The sequence below is a fragment of the Aquarana catesbeiana genome, linkage group LG05, assembly GCF_042186555.1.
Source record: "Aquarana catesbeiana isolate 2022-GZ linkage group LG05, ASM4218655v1, whole genome shotgun sequence".
NCBI lineage: Eukaryota > Metazoa > Chordata > Amphibia > Anura > Ranidae > Aquarana > Aquarana catesbeiana.
The window spans coordinates 267,762,044-267,780,142 of NC_133328.1; the positions used below are offsets into that span (position 1 = coordinate 267,762,044).

Below are 18,099 nucleotides of genomic sequence, written 5' to 3' on the forward strand. Positions count from 1 at the left end.
AGTTCTTGTTCACAGAGGATATAGCAGCATCAATTGCTGGAATCCCCCATTTTTTTATAAAACTCTTCCTCTATAGGATAAAGTGTTGAAAACTTTTTTGGAGGAAAAAACTGTTTATCTGGGTGCTCCCACTCAGAATACATAAGCTTTTTCAGTAATGAATGGATAGGAAAAGCATGAATAGGTTGGGGAGGCTTTAGCAAACCCAAGCAAGAAGTGGGCTCATTGACTGACTCCGCTACTGGCAGCAAAAATGTGGAGCGGACCAATTCAATGAGAGATTGTACCAACAACCTTTCTTGTGAATCTGTATTAGACTCTTCAGAAGAGGAGTCATCAGCCTCTCCCTGGTCCCCTGAGAGCATCATCTCTCGCCCCTTTTTCCTCAGTTTAAGGGTCCTGGGTAATGGACGGGGACCTATTATGCCTAGTCAAACTCTGGGATGCGATTAAAGATTCAATTTTTTGTTCTAAGCCTAAATTGGTTGAGGAAAAAACCTCTTCAGTGATATATACAGGGGCTGCAGTGCTAAAAGCAGCTGCAACATCCGATGTCCCTGATGGCTCACTCTGACCAGCCATATAACTCTCAGGGGAGGAAGCCATCTTTTTTGAGATGATTTCAGGCTTCCTAGTGGCTGTAGAACTCTTTCTAGAGCCCTTTTTTGAGGTGCTTTTACCCCTCTTCCAACCATAGCCTGATGCACAAAACAGAGGTCTTGTATATGTTGTAATATGTTGGCCAATTTATGTATAATATTGTATTGGAGTGCCATGCTGACCAGAAATTCAGTTGCATTGTCCAACTGAATTTTAACATAGCAAGGGGACAGCTGAAAACCCTTTGATGTGTCAGTCTCATGCAAGTCTACCTAGGGGTGTGAGGTATGGGCTGTTAACCTAATTGAACATTTCAAAGGGTACATTGTTTAAAAGGACCATAGAAGAAATATTTATTGATGGTAATTAGACTTGAGGGGGTAACAATGGGATCATAATTTAAGTACACATATCTAAAGGGGACTTGTTGATGTTGATATGCGGGAGTGCAAATTGGGGTGGTTCATGGCTGTTCACGGCTGGGGGTTGTTGTCTGTTTGATAGACTAAAGCTTATCAAAGTCCTAAATTGAAACGGCCAATCAAATTGCTCAGCCATTCAATGCCTGGTGAATATAACACGGCATTCAGTCTATAGGTTTTAGGTGAGGCTTGTCTGTGTATGCACACAGACCTATGAACATGGGGTTCTGAATTATATCTACTCTGTCGGATTTTTCTGTTATCTGTGGACTTTGTTCTGTGTTGGAAGTCAATAAAGTGCATCTCTCTGGAAGAATTGGGTTGCTGCGGAAGAGTACTTACTAATTCATTATCACACCCACGATACCACTATCCACCACAATATTATACCCTATCACTACAAGAGGTACTACCAGAAGGAACGCATCTACTGCTTAAGCAATAGTCCAGCCCTGCCCCTGCTATTAATGCTCAGCCTGATGCAACAGTAAATGTGTCAAAAGACGCCAACGCCGTGCTAAGCCCCGCCCCCTCATCGCCTACGGCCCACTCCTCTTTTTTTTAAAAAGTGAGCTTCTGATCCTATGGGATCACGGGGGGGGGGGGGATGGCGAGGAGAGAGCCTGGAAGCCGCCCAGTATGGCAGCGTGCCGAACCTCTCTTTTTTTCCATTTTTCTCCTGATGCTCTTCCTGTGAAGAGGGGGGTGGTGTCTGGTGAGGAGGAAAACCCTCCAGACTTACCGGAGGTCTGCTGTTGGCTGGAGGAACGGAAGCTGCTGTTCCAGACACAGCGTGATCTTTTTGAGGAAACATGAGAAGGTATGTGCTCCATACAGCCCCCATTGGTGACACATAGGCATGACAACATTCACTAATTTAAAGGAGACATTTATAAGAAAATTTAAAAATTTCTTAGAAAACTCCACTTACCTTTCCCGCCGCAGGGTTTTCTGTGGTAAAACCTACAGACCCAATCTTCACCCTTCACCGTGGGTTCCATTAACAAACCTTCAGGAGCTGGGGACCCTCGAGGAACCCTCAATCTTGAGCCTGTAATAGCACCACCGCCAGTAAAACTTTATGGCCTTAATACCAAAAGTACTGGATCCCGGGGTCCAGCTCACTAAAAAGAGAAGTTTGCAGGCAAAACCTCGTTTCTTCGGACTCGAGGCCCGGGTACCATTCAGTTCGGTCTAAAAGACACTTTGAATGGATCCGGTTGCATGGCTAGCCCCAGCCAGGATTGCTCCAGTGGAGCTCAGCACAGCACATCTTTACTCATGACCAACACCTTAGACACTGGCGAAAAAACAGAGGTACACCGAGTAGTGGGAGGGGTTATAGAGGGAGTGGACTTTTTGTCTTAGGGCATGCCAATGTCTATCACCTGAAGGTTGCCTATAACCCACATAGTAACTACTATGGCTCTGTGTCCCGTGATGTACAATAAGAAAAATTGTTTAAATCTGCTCTGACCACTTCCACGCACACTAGAATGAGTATTTCGTCACTTCCTGTTTCAAAGTAACTGTGCTTGATTAGCTTCAATAGAGTGTTTAGGGGCTCCTAATGGCTCATTAAAGAGAACCTGTCACTTCCATTGTGCTATCACGTGGGGGCTGGTCAGTCCCCTATGTTAGAGCTGCACGATTCTGGCCAAAATGAGTATCACAATTTTTTTGCTTACAATAAAAAGATCACGATTCTCGCGATGTAAAATCTTTCACATACAAAAAAAATTGGGCTAACTTTACTGGTTAGTTTTTTTTTTTTTTTTTAATCTATTAAAGTAATTTTTTCCCAAAAAATTGCATTTGAATTGCATTTGAAAGACCGCTGCGCAAATACAGTGCAACGTAAAATATTGCAACAACCACCATTTTATTCTTTAGGGTCTCTACTAAAAAAATATATATAATGTTTGGGGTTCTAAGTAATTTTCTAGCAAAAAAAAATATTTTAACTTGAAACCAACAAATGTCAGAAAAAGGTTTAGTGTTTAAGTGGTTAAACTTTCCTCATTTACACACGAAGTCTATTCCTTTGACAAATTGTTACAATGTTTATACTTAAGTTCCACTGCTAAAGAATGTTGTGATTCTTGGCAGACTGCCCAGTTTTTTTCTTCCTTTCTTACGACGGCTTTGGCTTCAGAAGAGCAGAGAGAATCCTTTGCATATTAAGAATCGTGAAAAACTTGTCAAGAACAGGGAAAAAACTGGGATAACGATTCTGATGATTAATCGTGCAGCTCTACCCTATGTGATAGCAATAAGAAAAAGAAAAAATATAAAACATTGAAATCAAAGGCCATAAGGCTTTAACCCTGTCCCCCATCATCACGTGCATCAGTGCACCTACGTACAAAAAAAGACAATTGCACTACACATATTAGGTATTGCTGTGCATGCTAGAATAAAAGCAAAATTTCTAGGGCCATCATTTATGATTACATCTAAACTGATGGCCTGTAAAGTATACAACTGATACAAAGATCTCAGATGGTATCAAACTTTGAAATTCTTAAGTTGTCAAGATAGTCCCGCTAAGGCATCTTTGTATCTATAAATGTTTTTACATTTCTGTATAAACTATGTCGTCCATTAAGCCAGAAACATCTTGCCAATGATTCAAAACGCAAACTATTGGTATCGTAAATGAATAGTGTTTCTGTGTCTATCTAAAGCATTTTTCTTCATGCATACAGGAGAAGTACATGTGAGATAAATATAGTCCAGTGAGGTAGAGAGGTTAAGGGTCAAGAAAGTGAGTGAAAGGAGATTAGGGAAGGGGAGAGGTATGTAAACATCAAAGAAGATAAAGAAAGTATAGAAGGTATGGGGAGTATAGAAGGTAAAGAAGGCACCCACTTAGAGCTTCTCAAACTTCCCCACACACAAATTAAGTAGGGAAATCTGATGAATATTTGAAAATCAGCCACGGTTGCCACGTTTTGTGGAAACGTTCAATGTTTCCTTTGTCTTGGGCAAGAGTATCCTCCATTTCATAAATTTCACTAATTTTTGACACCCACTCCTTAACAGAAGGGGTGGAGGTTGACAATCAATGAAGTGGAATTAGGGATTTGGCAGCATTGAGGATATGAATCGTCAATGAATGTTTGTAGCGTTTAAAAGAGGAATTGGACACGTGTAAAAGACAACACGCTGGAGTCAGCTCAACTTTGGTCTCTGTGATTTTTTTGATTAAGATCCTAACTTCATTCCAGAAGGGTTCAATTTTTGAACAGTACCACCATATGTTGGCTAGTGAGCCCTTCTCTGAGCGGCATCTCCAGCATGTGTCTGATTTTTGTGTGTCCCATTTATGCAACTTGTCGGGTGTGTTGTACCAATGGGTCAATAGTTTGTAATTTGTCTCTTGTAGTTTTGTGCTTATAGAGCATTTGTGCGCTAGAATAGCAGCGTACCTCCATTGTCTGTCTGTGATCTCCACATCAAGTTCCTCCGACCATCTCCTCCTGTGTCCACTCAGTTTGTCTGTTCCCGAATGACTCAACCATGTATAAGCAACTGAGGTAGCCCCAACGGTCGGGTTCCCATCTCGACACACCGACTCCAAAGCCGTCAGGGGTCTGTATAGTTTTTGAGGTTCCTTTATTTTACCTAAACAGCTTCTTATTTGGAAATAGGTCCACTGCCTCATCTGAGACAGATTCTTTTCTGTCTTAAAGGAAGACCAATCTTTGAATTTGTTCTCAATATAACAGTCTCCTGCCAATAGGGGGTTACCCTGAGATGATGTTTTGAGTGTCGTGTTGTGTAGTCCTGGGATGAAGTCAGGATTGTCTGTCAAGGGCGTAAGCGGGCTAGGAACTGAGGTCAACTCTCTATGTTTGGCTAACATATTAATGATCTTCAGTGTCGTGCCTGTGATCGGATGTGTGCGAATGGCATGGGGTAGACTTTTCAGAGAGGCCCAAGATAAGTAATTAAGCGGAAGTGTGGCCAGTACTGCCTCTAGTGTAACCCAGTCTTTTACCGAATCGTGGCAGTGCCAATCTATGATTCTGGTTATATGTGAAGCCTGGTAATAGTGTTGAAAATTCGGAAAGTGGATTCCTCCTAGGTCTTTATGTTTGACCAAAGTGGTTAATTTGATTCTGGGTTTTTTGTGGTGCCAGAGGAACCTCGTGACCATCGAATTAAATTCTTTGAAAAATTTCTGAGGTAACTCGATAATGCGTGGGTTAGATACAGGAATTTGGGCAGAATAACCATTTTTATTATGGCCGCCCTGCCAAACCAAGAGAAGCGCTTCTCATTCCACTTTGTGAGGTCTTCCGAATAGTTTTTAAGAAAGGTCACGAAATTTCTCTCAAAGGCTGATTTTATAGAAGGCGTAAGCCAGATCCCCAGGTATTTCAATTTGGTCTTGTCCCATTTAAACGCAGAGTTAGCCTGCGTCAAGGTGAGTAATCTATCTGGCAGCGAGAGGTTCAGTGCCTCTGACTTTGTATAATTAATTTTTAGGTTGGACACATATCCATAATGTGTAAATTCTTGTAACAGGTTAGGAAGAGTGGTGACCGGGTTCGTTAAGAAAAACAATAGATCGTCCGCGTATGCAGCTATTTTGTACTCTCTATTGATTATCTGAAAACCCTGCACTGCGGGGTTATTTTGTGCTGATCTAATAAAGGGTTCTAGTGTAAGAATAAACAGTAGGGGCGATAGGAGACAGCCCTGTCTAGTCCCATTTTTTATATGTACCTTTTCTGAGAGAATGCCATTTATTTTTAGTTCTGCTGTCGGGTCTTGGTAAAGAGTAGAAATCCAATTCAGCATGTTTGGGCCCAGGCCTACCCTCCCACAAACCGCCATCATGAAGTCCCATGCCACGCGATTGAAGGCCTTCTCCGCATCTGTCGAGAGGAGAAAGCCCTTGATCTTCCATTGTCTAGCTGCGTGTGTTAGCAAGAGTGCCTTGGTTACATTATCCCTGGCCTCTCTGTTTGGCATAAAACCCACTTGTTCCAAACCAATTAGTTTTGTAAGAAACGGTCCCATCCTGATTGCTAATATCTTTGCGAACAATTTGACATCCAGGTTCAGCAAAGAGATGGGACGGTAGCTAGCACAATCCTCGGGATCTTTACCATCTTTCGGTATAACCGTGATATGAGCTGAAAGAAAACCCGGTGTAACACTTCTTGGCCTGGACAAGGAGTTCAAAGCCTCTCTTAAAGGTTCGGTTAAGATATCTATAAAAGACTTGTAATAGATGGCTGAGTACCCGTCAGGACCTGGGCTTTTACCTGTTTTGAGCAATTTGATGGCCTGTTTAATTTCAGCTGATGTGATTGGGGTTTCTAGAAATTCTATATCAACCTTAGACAAAGCTGGGAGCCCACTTTTAGTTATATAGTCTTGTATGATTTGTGCTCTGTCCCCTGTCATCTGTTGATGTTTATGTTGTGGTGGCAAGTTATAGAGCTTTGTGTAGAAAGCATGGAACTGTTTAGCTATCGCCTCTGAAGATACCTCTAGCTGTCCTTCCTTAGTTCTGATCCCAGCGATCCTATTAATCGCGTTGTGTTCTCTCAGAGCCCTCGCCAGGAATCTACCAGCTTTATCGCCTGCCTCATTATAAAGTCGTCTCTTAAAGAAAAGCATCCGTTTGGCTTTGGTATTAAGTAAGAGCTGTGGTTCTTTCCTGGACTCAAGAAGGCTCCTGGCTGAGGCCTCCGAGAGAGATTGTTTATGTAATAGTTCCAGTGAGTCAATTTGGTTGAGTAGTTTCTTTACCTGAGCATCTCTTTCTTTTTTACGCCTGGAGCCCATTTCTATCAGTACTCCCCTCATGGTACATTTGTGTGTTTCCCACATTATTAAGGGATCTATCCCAGGTGTATTATTATGTTTGAAAAATTCAGTGAGGTTACTAGTAAGGACAGGTAGGAGTGTCTGGTCCGTCAGCAGAGACGGATTTAACCTCCATGTCGGTTGTTGTCTGGTTGTATTCTGTAGGTCCAGTGACAATGAGATGGGTGTGTGATCCGAGATTGTTTGGGAACCTATTCGGGCACCAGAGATTCTCGAAAGGTCCCTTTGGGAGACGTAGATGCAATCTAATCGGGCATATCTGTTGTGTGGGACCGAAAAGTGTGTATAGTCTCTACCGTCTGGGTTGAGGAAGCACCAGGAGTCCACCAACTGTAGTTGTTTTAGAACTGATTTGATTTTTTTCAAAATTTTATAGGTGATACATGTCCTACCATTGGAAGTGTCCAACAGAGGGCTTAGGGGGACGTTAAAGTCTCCTCCTAGTATTAGGCAGCCTCTGGCAAACTCCTGTAGCCTCCCCACTATATGTTGGCAGAAAGTCAAGTGTGTCTTGTTCGGAAAGTACACGTTGGCCAAGGTTACTGGTATATCATTGTACAGGCCCTTCAGGAACACATATCATCCGTCAGGGTCACAAACTTGATCAGTCAGTTTAAAGGGTGTGTCTCTGCCCACCAATATCGTGACCCCTTTTGACTTAGAATCAGCTGTCGTGGCGTGAAAAGCCCTCGGGAACTGCGGACTCGTTATTTTGGGAATGTTGTTTGTTTTAAAATGGGTTTCTTGTAGAAACACAAACTGAGGCTTACCTTCTTTGAGTTCCCTAAGGAGGGTGGAGCGTCGTTCGGGGATGTTCAAACCTCTGATATTGTGTGAGATCACAAGGGGTCGGACCCCCAATGATGAGTAGACCATATTGGTGGTGGAAGAGGAGACGGCCGAAGTTCGGGGCAGTGAAGACAAAACTGTTATTTAAAGGTTAGCGACTGAAAGTCCAATCTAAGATTGGGCTCCTCTAGTTATCCAAGTGGGTACCTTCTGAAAACTAAACAGTTAGGAGTCTTAGTAAGAGGAGAGGGATACAGGAAAGGAAAAAGAAAGAATGAGAGAATACTTTTAGCGGGAGGGTATTACAATGGTGTGTCACTCTCCAGAAGCAACTACGACGCCCCCAAAGGAGAGGATCCACCAAACGTAATGTGACTATCTTCCCTTTCTCCCGGAGGAGTCAGGAATGTTTGTGGAGTCGCTAGGAGGCGACCGCAGCTAGAGGCAGACTAATCTCCAAATAATTGGAAACCTGTAAAAACTAAATCAGAACTACCTCAACGGGGCACACACGTTGGTTCAATTAAATAAACTTAATGGTAGTATATTGTTTACACCCGACCTAGGTGTGTCATGGGTAAACTCGGGCTCATGTGTGAAAAAAATTAACTCTATAGATCACACAGGTATAACTGTAATAAATGTGATAATAAACCGTTATCTTAAATAGTAAGCATTAATTGTCACCCATAGGAGTACCCCCTTATTAAGTGTCAGACCGTAACCAAGCTTAACAAACCGGATCGACACCAAGCAACCCAGAGGCAGAACAACACCAAAAAAAAAAGGGGGATGAGAAGACCCCCCCTCCACCAAAATATACTATCTCCTGGGGATCCCAAAAGGAGTTCGTGAGATTGTGGGGGGGTTCATTTGTGTAACAGTGAGCCACGTCCAGGGCATATCTACTTTCACAACCGGTGTTATTGCCATCCCATAAATCGAACAGATAGTGCGTCTGGCAGGTCTTCTCAGTGTCTTGTGAAAGTTCCAGTTTCCTGTACACATAAGCTGTATGATGAACCGAGTGCTGGTTTTAGGTTGTTGTCAGATCCGCCGATCCGCCTGGTGTCCTCCAGAATGTTCATCTCTCCTGGGGTAAGTGGCCTATGAGTGTAGGCACATGTGGTGGGCATACCTGTGTGACGAAGGATATATTGCAAGCAAAGCATGGGACAATGTTAATGCATCAGTGGGATGGAGCATCTATTGACATTCCTGGGCTCTGGAGGGACCAGCCAATCTTCTCGGGGTATCAGCATAGGTATTGTTGCCCCTATTTTGTTTGTGTTTCTTCAGCTGTCTTTTGTCTGGGGAAGAGAGCGGGGAAGAGGGAGGACTCCTGGTCAGTGGTGGTTGCAGAAATTCCACGTACCAATCTGGCAATTCCAATGGTCCCAGGTCTAGTGACTCGCAGAATTCCGGGAGGTCAGCCGATGTGCGTAGTATAAATTGATGTCCATTATATGTGACCGTGAGGGCGAAGGGGAATCTCCAAGCATACCTCAAGTCCTTTGCTCTTAGCTTCTCCAGTAGAGGGCGCAGTGCACGTCTATTTCTCAGTGTGATCTGTGATAGATCTTGAAATAACATAATCGTGGCGCCATTAAAGATAATTTGATCATTTCTTCTCGCTTTACGCAGGATCTCCTCTTTGGTGGCAAAACTCTGTAAACAGCAGATTATGTCTCTAGGCAGTGCGGTATCCGATCCTCTAGGCCTGAGAGCTCTATGGGCTCTCATAAATTCAATCTCTGTGTCTTCCTGTCTCTCAAGCAGGCTATTAAAGACTCTCCGGAGAGCTGGGGTGATCTGATCCTGATCCACCGATTCCGGGATCCCCCGGACCCTGATGTTGCATCTCCTCCCCCTGTTATCAAGGTCTTCAATGTGTCTATTCATATTAATAAAGTGCTGCATGTGGCTGGATGTCACTATCTCCAGATTGTGTATTGCCTTGTCCCCGTGTCTGCCTGCACTTTCGGCCGCCGCCATTTTTTCATTTATTACCATCATGCTCGTTTTCAAGTCTGTTAAGGCAGCTGAAAACGTGGCCTTAATGTCCGCTGCAAACACTGACATGTCTGCGAATGTGAGCGGGTGGTCCGGTCTGGACTTACCCCTGCCTGTGTCCTCGGTAGCTGACATGGAGTCCTCGCTCTCTCCTTCCTCCTGAGGCGTCGGCGCCATCTTGCTTCTCGTGATCCCGCTATAGGCCGCCGCGTTGTGTCTGAAAATATCAGCTATGTTGGCGTTAGCTGAAGCCGAATTGCGGCGTGTCCTGGATCGGGGAGTCCAGTGAAGCTTTCTGCCCGGCATCTGTATGCTTTAGGTCGGGTGTTAGGCTGAGAACCTCCGCGTGTGCCCCAGAGCTCTCTCAGTGAGCTGCCATCTCCGCTGCGCGCCAAACCTTCCCCACGAGTTTTGATATTTTTTATGTCACATGGTATTTGTGCAGCGGTTTTTCAAATGCACATTTTTTGGAAAAAATACACTTTGATCAATTTTTTTGCACACAAACACAACATAATACCCAATTTTTGGTACAACGTAAATGTTACACAGAGTAAAATAGATACCTTTAAAATTGCGTATAAATTTTTTTTGCAGGTTACCAGTTTAGAGTTACAGAGGAGGTCTGGGGCTAGAAATATTGCTATTGGTCTTGCTCGGACATTCACAATAATACCTCCACCTTTTATTTATGCGTAAATATATATTTTTTTTTTACTTTATATTATTTATCTTAAACTATTTTTTTTAAATGTTTTTTCCTGTATTAACATTATTGCTATCACAAGGAATGAACAACATCCCTTGTGACAGCATGGGCCGTGACAGGTCCCCTTTATGGAGAATTCTGGGGTCTATTAGACCCCAAATCTCTCCTCTGGCCTCCAACGCAGCCGATCAGACACAGATCTGTCTGATCGGCTACTTTCCTGGCTAACAGCTAGATAAACAGAGAGGCAGAACCGTAAGTGATACAATTCCCATTGCTTCCAGGGGTCACAGGGAGGGAGAAACGACGTCAGTTGCCATCCGATCGCAGAAAGGTGGCAGCAGCGGGAAGGGACCACATTCCGCCGCCCACAGAAGTGATCTAATCACTTCTGCACTGAAGGGAAAAGCTGGCTGCAAATGTTACAGGCATCATCGCAGCATAACCACTACAAACCAAGGACATCATATGATGGCCTACGGTCGGTTTTGGAAAAATACATTTAATGAATTTTAATGCTCAAAAACACAATAAAATACCTAATCATTTGGTAAAATATAAAAGATGATGTTACGATGCGTAGTTACCCATCATGTCACACTTTAAAATTGCGCACACCCATGGAATGGTAACAGACCGTGGTACCTAAAAATCTCCATAGGCAATGCTTTTAAAGCCTTTATAGGTTACCAGTTTAGAGTTACACAGGAGATCTGGTACTAGAATTATTACACTCACTACTATAAAATTTGCGGCGATACTGCACGTGTAGTGCAACCATTGTTTATATACTTGCACGTGACTTACGTTTATTATATTTAACATTTATTTTTATATTTACACAGTCTCTTTTTTTTCTTCTACTGAAATTTGAGTTTTTGCAATACAAAAGAAAAGTAGAAGCAGTACATTGTTGAAATAGAGAAAAAAGGTGTTAATACACAGTATACAGATTTTCCTCCCTAAACTTAGGGCATAATGACAATGGCTTAATAACATAGTAAAACATGGATAGAGCAAAACTTGCGAACAATCCATTTATGAGTATTGATTAGTTGTTAGTGATATAAAGGTCGAACACTCACAGGAACTGTCAAAGAAACAGCACTGGGCCAATCAAAGCAATATCATGCTATCCATTTGATTGGCATCCCAACAATTCTACAACCCAAGTAGTTGCTCATCTGAAGCCTACAAAAGCCCCACCAAAGAAAAGAGGTATGCAGCAAAAAGGAGAAAGAAAGAAGAGAAAGAAGGGGGAGGGATGGGATCGGGTACCTCAGGGGTTCTAGGCTGTGCCGCATAATACCATTACAGTTCTAGGAAGTGGGAGGCCATTTGAGGAGGGGGGGAAAATGGTCTAACCAGGGTTGCCAAATCCATTGAAATTTGTCGTACGTGTCCCTCAAGATCGTCATCAATCTTTCGTTTATAATCGTTCCGTGGACTTGATTTTTAACATCTTCAGAACTTAGAAGTGGCGTTTTCCATGACGCGCTATTGTTTGTCTCATCGCCATAAAGATGTAATTAGGGTTCTTTCCCGACGGGAAGCATCCGCAATAGGTTTGTGTAGAAGTGCCTCCCATGGATCCTTCTGTAAGTTTACATGGAAAATTGTATCGAGCAGCGTGTACACCCTAATCCATAGTCTGCAAATCTTGGTGGCAGGTCCACCATATGAGTTTCATATCACCTAAATCTGGGCAACCTCTAAAGCAATTGGACAAGTACAATAGTAGACATTTCACGATCCTAGCTGGTGTAAAGTATCAATGGGACATTACTTTAAAGGGATTCTCAGGAGCCAGGACATTTCGTGAGGATTTAAACAATGCCTCCCACATTTTACGCCAGTTTTTGGGCTGTTGGGCAGAGCCAAGGTCTTTCGCCCACGTATTACAATACAAGGGGGTTTGAGTTCCAGTAAAATTCCACATAGAGGAATATAATAAAGTGATCAGACCCAGAGTTGTAGGGTTGGTGCAATTAGTTGTTTTTTTATCACTTTTATTGCCATCACAAGGATTGAACATCCCTTGTGATAGCATGGACAGTGATAGGATCTCTTTACAGAGACATTTGGAGTCTATTAGATCCCAGATCTCTCCCGTGCCCTTAAAAGCATTTGATCAAACCAAGATTGTAAAGGGATGTCCTACGGGTGAGAAGTGGTTAACCCATTGCAATTATCAAGAAGAAAAAAAAAAGGAATTCTGACTTACCTGTAAACTCCATATCTTGGAGTATAGTAAAGGACATATACAGAATAGTCATAGACCTTGATTATAGCCTGCTACCTTCAGGTGACTGGACTGGCAAACATTTTGCACTTATCAATCTTGGGCATACGCATATAACCCTACCCCACTCCATGAAACTGGCCTTTCTGCAGTTACAATCCTGTGCTGAGTTTGGATCTATAAACCTAGAATACTCTTTGCTTCCTGCTGACTGAGAAGTTCAAGAGCTCTGCCTCACAGGGGGTGCATTGGACCTCTGCAAATAGACCACTGCTTCAACAGAGAGAACAGGGATCCATCTCTGCAGCATGCTGGCAGGGGACAGGCATTTCTACTCAGGTTGTAGCTAGTTCACTATAAAATGGTAAACATATTACATACATTTAGCAGATTTAGCCCTTTCGCTGCTAGCTCCGTACATAGTTACATAGTAGGTGAAGTCGAAAAAAGACACAAGTCCATCAAGTCCAACCTATGTGTGTGATTATATGTCAGTATTACCTTGTATATGCCTGTATGTTGTGGTCGTTCAGGTGCTTATCTAATAGTTTCAAGAAACTATCGATGCTCCCCGCTGAGACCACCTCCTGTGGAAGGGAATTCCACATCCTTGCCGTTTACAGTAAAGAACCCTCTACGTAGTTTAAGGTTAAACCTTTTTTCTTCCAATTTTAATGAGTGGCCACGAGTCTTGTTAAACTCACTTCAGCGAAAAAGTTTTATCCCTATTGTCTATTGTGGGGTCACCCGTACGGTATTTGTAAATTCAAATCATATTCCCTCTCAAGCGTCTCTTCTCCAGGGAGAATAAGTTCAGTGCTCGCAACCTTTCCTCATAAGTAATATCCTCCAGACCCTTTATTAGCTTTGTTGCCCTTCTTTGTACTCGCTCCATTTCCAGTACATTCCTTCCTGAGGACTGATGCCCAGAACTGGACAGCATACTCTAGGTGCGGCCGGACCAGAGTCTTGTAGAGCGGGAGAATTATCGTTTTATCTCTGCAATTAGTCCCCTTTTTAATGAATACCAATATTCTGTTTGCTTTGTTAGCAGCAGCTTGGCATCACATGCCATTGCCGAGCCTATCATCTACTAGGACCCCCAGGTCCTTTTCCACCCTAGATTCCTCCAAAGGTTCTCGCCCCAGTGAATAGACTGCATTCATATTTTTGCCACCCAAAGGCATCATTTTACATTTTTCTACATTAAACCTCATTTGCCATGTAGTTGCCCACCCCCATTAATGTCTTCAGATCTTTTTGCAAGGTTTCCATATCCTGCAAAGTTATTGCCCTGCTTAGCTTAGTACCGTCTGCAAATACCGAGATTGAACTGTTTACCCCATCCTCCAGGTCCTTTATGAACAAATTAAACAGGATTGGTCCAAGCACAGAACCCTGGGGGACCCACTACCCACCCCTGACCATTCTGAGTACTCCCCATTTATCACCACCCTCTGAACTTGCCCTTGTAGCCAGTTTTCAATCCATGTACTCACCCTATGGTCCATGCCAACGGACCTTATTTTGTACAGTAAACGTTTATGGGAACTGTGTCAAATGCTTTTGCAAAATCCAGATACTCCACGTCTACGGCCTTCCTTTATCTAGATGGCAACTCACCTCCTCATAGAAGGTTAATAGATTGGTTTGGCAAGAACGATTTTTCATGAATCCGTGCTGATTACTGCTAATGATACCGTTCTCATTACTAAAATCTTGTATATATAGTCCCTTATCATCCCCTCCAAGAGTTTACATACTATTGATGTTAGGCTAACTGGTCTAATTCCCAGGGATGTATTTTGGGCCCTTTTTAAATATTGGTGCTACATTCGCTTTTCTACAATCAGCTGGTACCATTCCATTCAGTAGACGGTCAGTAAAAATTAGGAACAATGGCCTGGCAATTACTTGACTGAGTTCCCCAAGTACTGTCGGGTGCAAGCCATCTGGTCCCGGTGATTTATTAATGTTAAGTTTCCCAAGTCTAATTTTAATTCTGTCCTCTGTTAACCATGGAGGTGCTTCCTGTGATGTGTCATGAGGAAAAAAACTGCAGTTTTGGTTACTGAAGCCCTCCGATTCCCTTGTGAAGGCTGAGGAGAAGAATAAATTCAATACCTTTGCCATCTCCCCATCCTTTGTAACCTTCCTCAATCTTTATGGGTCCAATATGGTCTGTCCTCCCTTTTTTACTGTTTACATACTTAAAGAATTTCTTGGGATTTTTTTTTTTCTCTCCTCCGCTATGTGTCTTTCATATTCTATCTTAGCCGTCCTTATTGCACCCTTACATTTCTTGTTGATGATGATGATCCCTCAACCTCACTCCTCCATGTTCTTTGTTCTTAAGATTTTATCCCAATTTACGCCTTCTAGCAAGGTTCGTAGTTTAGGGAAGTTGGCGCTTTTGAAATTCAGTGTCTTTGTAATCCACTTATGTTTCCTTCATTGTGTGATTTATACTGAAGCCAACTGACCTGTGATCGCTGTTACCTAAATTGCCCCGTATTTCCATATTTGTGATTAGGTCTGTATTGTTGGTAATCAGTAGATCCAGTAACGCTTTATTTCTAGTTGGTGCATCTACCATCTGACCCATAAAATTGTCCTGCAAGACATTTAGGAACTGACGAGCCTTATGCAGCGTACACACGGGCGGACTTTCCGACCGGACTGGTCCGAAAACACGTGTGATGTAAAGAAAAGAGTTAAAAGAAATATGGGTTTGGGGTTTTTTCCATAATAATAACTTAGGCGGATGCATCATCGGTCCCCCGGCGCACCTGCTCTAAGAACCAAGCCATCAAAAATCGCAGGTGGCTCGGTTTTCACAGCTCCCTGAGCAGAGAGCTACTGACTGTCAATCAGCAGCTCTCCGCTCTGCTCCTCCCCGCTCACTGGAGCGCTGAGCTGTGGAGGGGTAGAGAGCGGGAGTCTCAGGCTCTCAGCAGCTCGCTGAGATGAGTATCAGTCCAGGCAGCTAGCGGATCCAGACTCCCATTGTTGGGATGACATGGTGCTTGGACCGATTTCTGTGACGTCAGCAGAGAGTGAACTGCAGTCCACTCTCTGCAGAAAACGGGTCACAGGAGTGCAAAACTGATTGCACTTCTGTGATCCATAGGAGAAGCCCAGACAAACAAGCTTTGGCTGGACTTCTCTTTTAAAAAAATAAATAAAATTGTAAGAGATGAGATTACAATGTCACTGAAGCACATAAAATTTCCCCTACAAAAATTGTTCTGAGCCCCCCACCCCCATATATACAAACGTACGAATGCAAATGCATTTGTCAGAGGTGACTGCACAAGAAAATGTAGATTGTGATACACATTACATATCGTTGTTATGTATGTTGCAATGAGAGCAATAAATTCTAGCAATGTAACGCTAAACGAATGACCTAAGCAGGGCAATAACTTCTCCGCAGGATGTGGAAACCTTACAAAAAGATCTAAACAAATTAATGGGGTGGGCAACTACATGGCAAATGAGGTTTAATGTAGAAAAATTTTGGGTGGCAAGAATATGAATGCAATCTATACACTGGGGGGAGAACCTCTGGGGGAATCTAGGATGGAAAAGGACCTCGGGATCCTAGTAGATGATAGGCTCAGCAATTGCATGCAATGCCAAGCTACTGCTAACAAAGCAAACAGAATACTGACATGCATTAAAAAGGGGATCAACTCCAGAAATAAAACAATAATTCTCACGCTCTACAAGACTCTGGTCCGGACGCACCTAGAGTATGCTGTCCAGTTCTGGGCACCAGTCCTCAGGAAGGATGTGCTGGAAATGGAGCGAGTACAAAGAAGGGCAACTAAAGCTAATAAAGGGTCTGGAGGACATATTCGTTATGAGGAAAGGTTGCGAGCACTGAACTTATTCTCTCTGGAGAAGAGACGCTTGAGAGGGGATATAATTTATAAATACTGTACTGGTGACCCCACAATAGGGATAAAACTTTTTCGCGAAAGGGAGTTTAACAAGACACGTGGCCACTCATTAAATTTAGAAGAAAAGAGGTTTAACCTTAAACTACGTAGAGGATTCTTTACTGTAAGAGCAGCAAGGATGTGGAATCCCCTTCCATAGGCGGTGGTCTCAGCGGGGAGCATCGATAGTTTAAAAAAACTATTAGATAAGCACCTGAACTACCGCAACATACAGGGATATACAATGTAATACTGACATATAATCACATACATAGGTTGGACTTGATAGACTTGTGCCTTTTTTCAACCTCACCTACTATGTAACTATGTAACCTGTAGGACCTTTTAAAATGTTGCTTATGGAAAAGATAGGTTACTGAAGTTTGTTGCCATTTCACGGTCACACAATTTTAAGGTTTGACATGTTGGGTATCCATTTACGCGACGCAACCTCATTTATTATATTTTACCAAAAAATTTTGAGTGCCCTAAAATTAACTTGGTGCAATTTTACTGGAAGTTTGTGTTTCCTAGACCTTTGAGTTAATATTCACACAAAATAACATTTAACATAAAATATTGCAACTACCACTACTTTATTCTCTAGGGTGTCTGCTCTCAGAAAATATATAATTTTTTTGGAGGGAAGTATTTAAAGTAATTTTAAAAGGAAACATTTTTATTAAAAAATTTTTTTTTTAAATAATACATGTTATACTTACCAGCCCTGTGCAGTGGTTTTGCAAAGAGCAGCCCCGATCCTTCTCTTATTGGGTTCCCCGCCAGCGCTCTGGGGCCCTCCCCCTTGCCGAGTGCCCCCATAGCAAGCCGTATGCACTAGCCCCTCCATGGCTGTGATTGACAGCAAAGGCCAATGGCTCCTGTTGCTGCATCTCAACCAATTTTTAGGGAGAGACACGGCAGAGCCTTGGGTGTCATGCACATCGCTCAAATCGGGATCAAACTTAAGTAAGTATTGGGGGGGCTGAGGAGGAGCTGCAAACTGAAGGTTTTTTACCTTCATGCATAGAATGCATGAAGGTAAAAAACCTTCAGCCTTTGCAACCACTTTAATCTTTAGGCCTAAAATGCATGTTTAAACGTGTGCAAAAATTTGCAAAAACAACTGGCAACAAAAGGATTAAGCTAAACTGAAAGGGTTTACTTAAGCTTTAATCTGACCAAGAGGAAGCTTGAGAACACCTGATATGCACATGCCTGATCCTGGGCATTTACTCACTATATAGTAAATAAGTTATGGATAACAGCCCTGGACCATGCACAATTACAAAAGCAGCAATAGCAGATTCTATATTTGTATTGTGACAATTTCTTGTAAAGTAAATGGCACTTTGTTTATCAGGCCCACTACAACAGTACATTTTTTCAAGACAAGTAAGAAATACATACACCAGATTACACTTTTTGCACTCTTTCTTCACTCCGATAATTTCCATTTGAGACTGCTGAACCACGTCTAGTACAGACTGTAAAGTTTTAAACATAACATGTCATACAAAGAACCAACATATA

At 42.7% G+C, this 18,099-nt stretch overlaps 1 protein-coding gene across 6 annotated transcripts in view; it reads right to left on the minus strand.

Moving 5' to 3' along the window:
- The window catches only part of ICE1 (interactor of little elongation complex ELL subunit 1), a 467,878-nt gene that overhangs the window by 335,359 nt on the left and 114,420 nt on the right, over positions 1 to 18,099 (minus strand). For all 6 annotated transcript variants that reach the window (XM_073630761.1, XM_073630760.1, XM_073630759.1 and 3 more), the window contains one exon: positions 17,977 to 18,053. In XM_073630761.1, the coding sequence (XP_073486862.1) occupies positions 17,977 to 18,053 (77 nt within the window). The remainder of the gene's footprint in view (positions 1 to 17,976; positions 18,054 to 18,099) is intronic.